Source organism: Octodon degus, unplaced genomic scaffold (genome assembly GCF_000260255.1).
Source record: "Octodon degus isolate 3935 unplaced genomic scaffold, OctDeg1.0 scaffold00093, whole genome shotgun sequence".
Classification (NCBI taxonomy): domain Eukaryota; kingdom Metazoa; phylum Chordata; class Mammalia; order Rodentia; family Octodontidae; genus Octodon; species Octodon degus.
Window position 1 is genome coordinate 3,070,242 of NW_004524669.1, and position 2,850 is coordinate 3,073,091.

Consider the following 2,850-nt stretch of genomic DNA (forward strand, 5'->3'; position numbering starts at 1 on the left):
TATATATGGGGGGTGTAAGGGTCCCCCCACTTAGCCAGGCTGGCCTCAAGCTTCAGCAAGCCTGCCTCGGCCTCCCAGGTGCTAGGGTTCCAGGTGCATGCTACCAGTCCAGCAGGACTGTGTTCTTCTGACTCAGCTGAGTGATGCGGAGGTCAAACAGTTTAAAGTCTGGGCAGCCTGAACAGTGCTTTAACAATAACTCCCTGTTGAGTTACTGAGCCTCAACCCAGAATGTAAAAGGAGGAATTGTTCACTGGGCTAGGAAAGTTCGTCCTTTCTTTCTTTCCTTTTCCTTTTCTTTTTTCTTTTTTTTTTTTTTAAAGGGCTGGAGGAGGGAAGGGTTAGGGGTGGGGCAAGTGCGACAGAGAAAATAGGAGGGCGGTGTGACCAAGGGGCCTGAGCACCGTTCTAATGCTGTGCTCCAAGCCGGCTGCACTCAGACTGCTTCCTCTTTAAAGGATCGCAGAAGGGGATCAGAGGGCGGGGCACACCGCGCCTGAGAAAACTCGAGCCGGAAAACAGCGAGAGAGGAAGGAAGCGGATCGCGACTGCAGAGTTCTAATCAACCTTCTTCCTAGGGAACAGCTGGAACATTTCATCTCACTAAACGACGCACAAGCCCCAGGCCACTTCCTGCCGAATGTCTTCATTCCGCCAAAGGAGCGGCCGGTGCCCGGTGTGACTGGAGCTGTGTCCAGCGCAGCAAGTTCTGTCCGCGGTTCATTGGCTCTGCGGGGCCGCGGGTAGCAGCCTGCTTCCTGTTTTAAAGGAGTTGTCTCCAAAGGTGCCCGTTTTCGCTTTCTCTTCTGAGACATGGCGTTCGTGATTTTTGTCCTTCAGCTGGTCCTCTACATCCTGTTATTTCCCATGTACCTGCTGAATTTTCTGGGCTTATGGAACTGGATTTGCAAACAATGGTTTCCTATCTTTTTGTCGAGGTTCACTGTGAAGTACAACCAGCAAATGGCAAGCAAGAAGCGGGAGCTCTTCAGCAACTTGCAGGAGTTTGCAGGTCCCTCAGGGAAGCTCTCTCTGCTGGAGCTGGGCTGTGGCACTGGGGCCAACTTCAAGTTCTACCCGCCTGACTGCAGGGTGACCTGTATTGACCCCAACCCCAACTTTGAGAAGTACTTGATCAAGAGCATCGCTGAGAATCGACACCTGCAGTTTGAGCGCTTCGTGGTGAGTGCCGGTGAGAACATGCGCCAGGTGGCCGACGGCTCCATGGATGTGGTGGTCTGCACCCTGGTGCTGTGCTCCGTGAAGAGCCCGGAGCAGATCCTCCGCGAGGTGCGCAGAGTGCTGAGGCCGGTGAGTGAACTCGCGCGAGGAGGTTAGAGCAGCCGTCTCCCCGAGCAGTCCTGTCCATTGCGGGTGGATGCTAACATTAAACCAGAAACTACTAGAGAAGACATGGGTCTTTTTGTTTAGTTTTGTTTTGATCTTTTTGAGACAGGGTCTCTCTGTGCAGTTCAGGCTGCGTTGAGCTCAATTTGTAGCCGTCTTTTTCTTTTCTTTTTTTAAAAAATAATTTTATTGAGAAAGAAGTAGCAATGAGACCGTTTCAAAACAGGTTAGTGGGCCAGTGCAAGGGCCTGAGTTCAATCCCCGGTTCAGTCAAAAAAAAAAAAAAAAAAAAAAAGGTTAATAGTTCAATTACAATAATTAATACATTACATATTGTTGTTTTTGTAGTAGTTATTCATAGTACAAGATGCAGACATGATAGCCTGTCTCCAGGCTGGTCTTGAACTTGCGGGATCCTTCTGCCTCAGCCTCCAGAGTGCTGGGATTACAGGTGTGTGACACTACCTCCGTCCAGCTTTAGAGAAGACATTATTGAATTTAAAAAAAAAATCTTAAGAGGGAAAAACTGTGAAGGGAAGAATTTATAAATCTGTATGGATAAAATTCTAAGACTTGGAGAATAAAATGTCCTATAACAAAGTTTAAGTACAAAAACAAACTTGGAAAAACCATTTCCCAGGGATGATAAGCGATGGGTTAATCTCTCTCATGCCAAATAACATTACAGCTGAAAGTGGTGGTGCCTGCCTGTAATTTTAGCACTCTGGGAGGCTCAGGCAGGAGGAATTCAAAGTTCAAGCCCAGCAGGGGCAACTCAGAAAAGCCCAGGCTCAAAAAGGCGCGTGTGGGGGAGGGGGAACGGCTGGGATGTAGCTTAATGGGAAGGCCTTGGATTCAATCTCCAGCACTAAAGAAAAAAGCCATTACAAATTAATAAGGTCGGTAATTTTTTAATCAGGAGAAAACAAAAGAGGAAGAGGTATGAGTAACAGAAACACAAATTAGCCAATCATATAAAAATGCTCAAGTCCATAGTTAAAGAATTGACTAAAGTAGACACCGTTGTACCTAGTATATTGCCAGACTTTCAGAGCCGACATGATACTGAGGTGGGTTTGGGGACCGGACGCTTTCGTACACACTGGCAGAAAAGCCTTTGAGGCTCATTTCATAATCCTGCAACTGAGAGAGCACCTACTCTTCGTAAGAATCTATCCTCCAGGTAAAAATGTACAGAACTTGTCCCCATGCAAGGAAATTCATAACTGAAATATAAAATATTAAACAGCACAAACTGGAAATAATCTATGTGTCCATCATGAGAATGTTTAAGCAAACAGTCACATAGCAGAAAGCAATACTATTTCACTATTTGAAAGAACAAGCGTGGTCCCTGTTGATAGGAAAAAATCCTCAAGAGATAATGTTAAATGAACAAAACAATCAAAGCACAGAACATGGAGAAAAAGGCCCACTGTATGAAAGGAAAAAGGGTTTTCGTGCCTGCATGTGTTATGCAAATGACAAAGGAAAAAAAAAAAA

General features: G+C 46.1%; 1 protein-coding gene across 1 annotated transcript in view; it reads left to right on the plus strand.

Moving 5' to 3' along the window:
• Positions 1–409: 409 nt before the first annotated feature.
• Mettl7a (methyltransferase like 7A) overlaps positions 410–2,850 on the plus strand; it is an 11,258-nt gene continuing 8,817 nt past the window's right edge. The window contains exon 1 of the mRNA XM_004637813.2: positions 410–1,311. Within this exon, the coding sequence (XP_004637870.1) occupies positions 814–1,311 (498 nt within the window). The 5' untranslated portion in view covers positions 410–813. The remainder of the gene's footprint in view (positions 1,312–2,850) is intronic.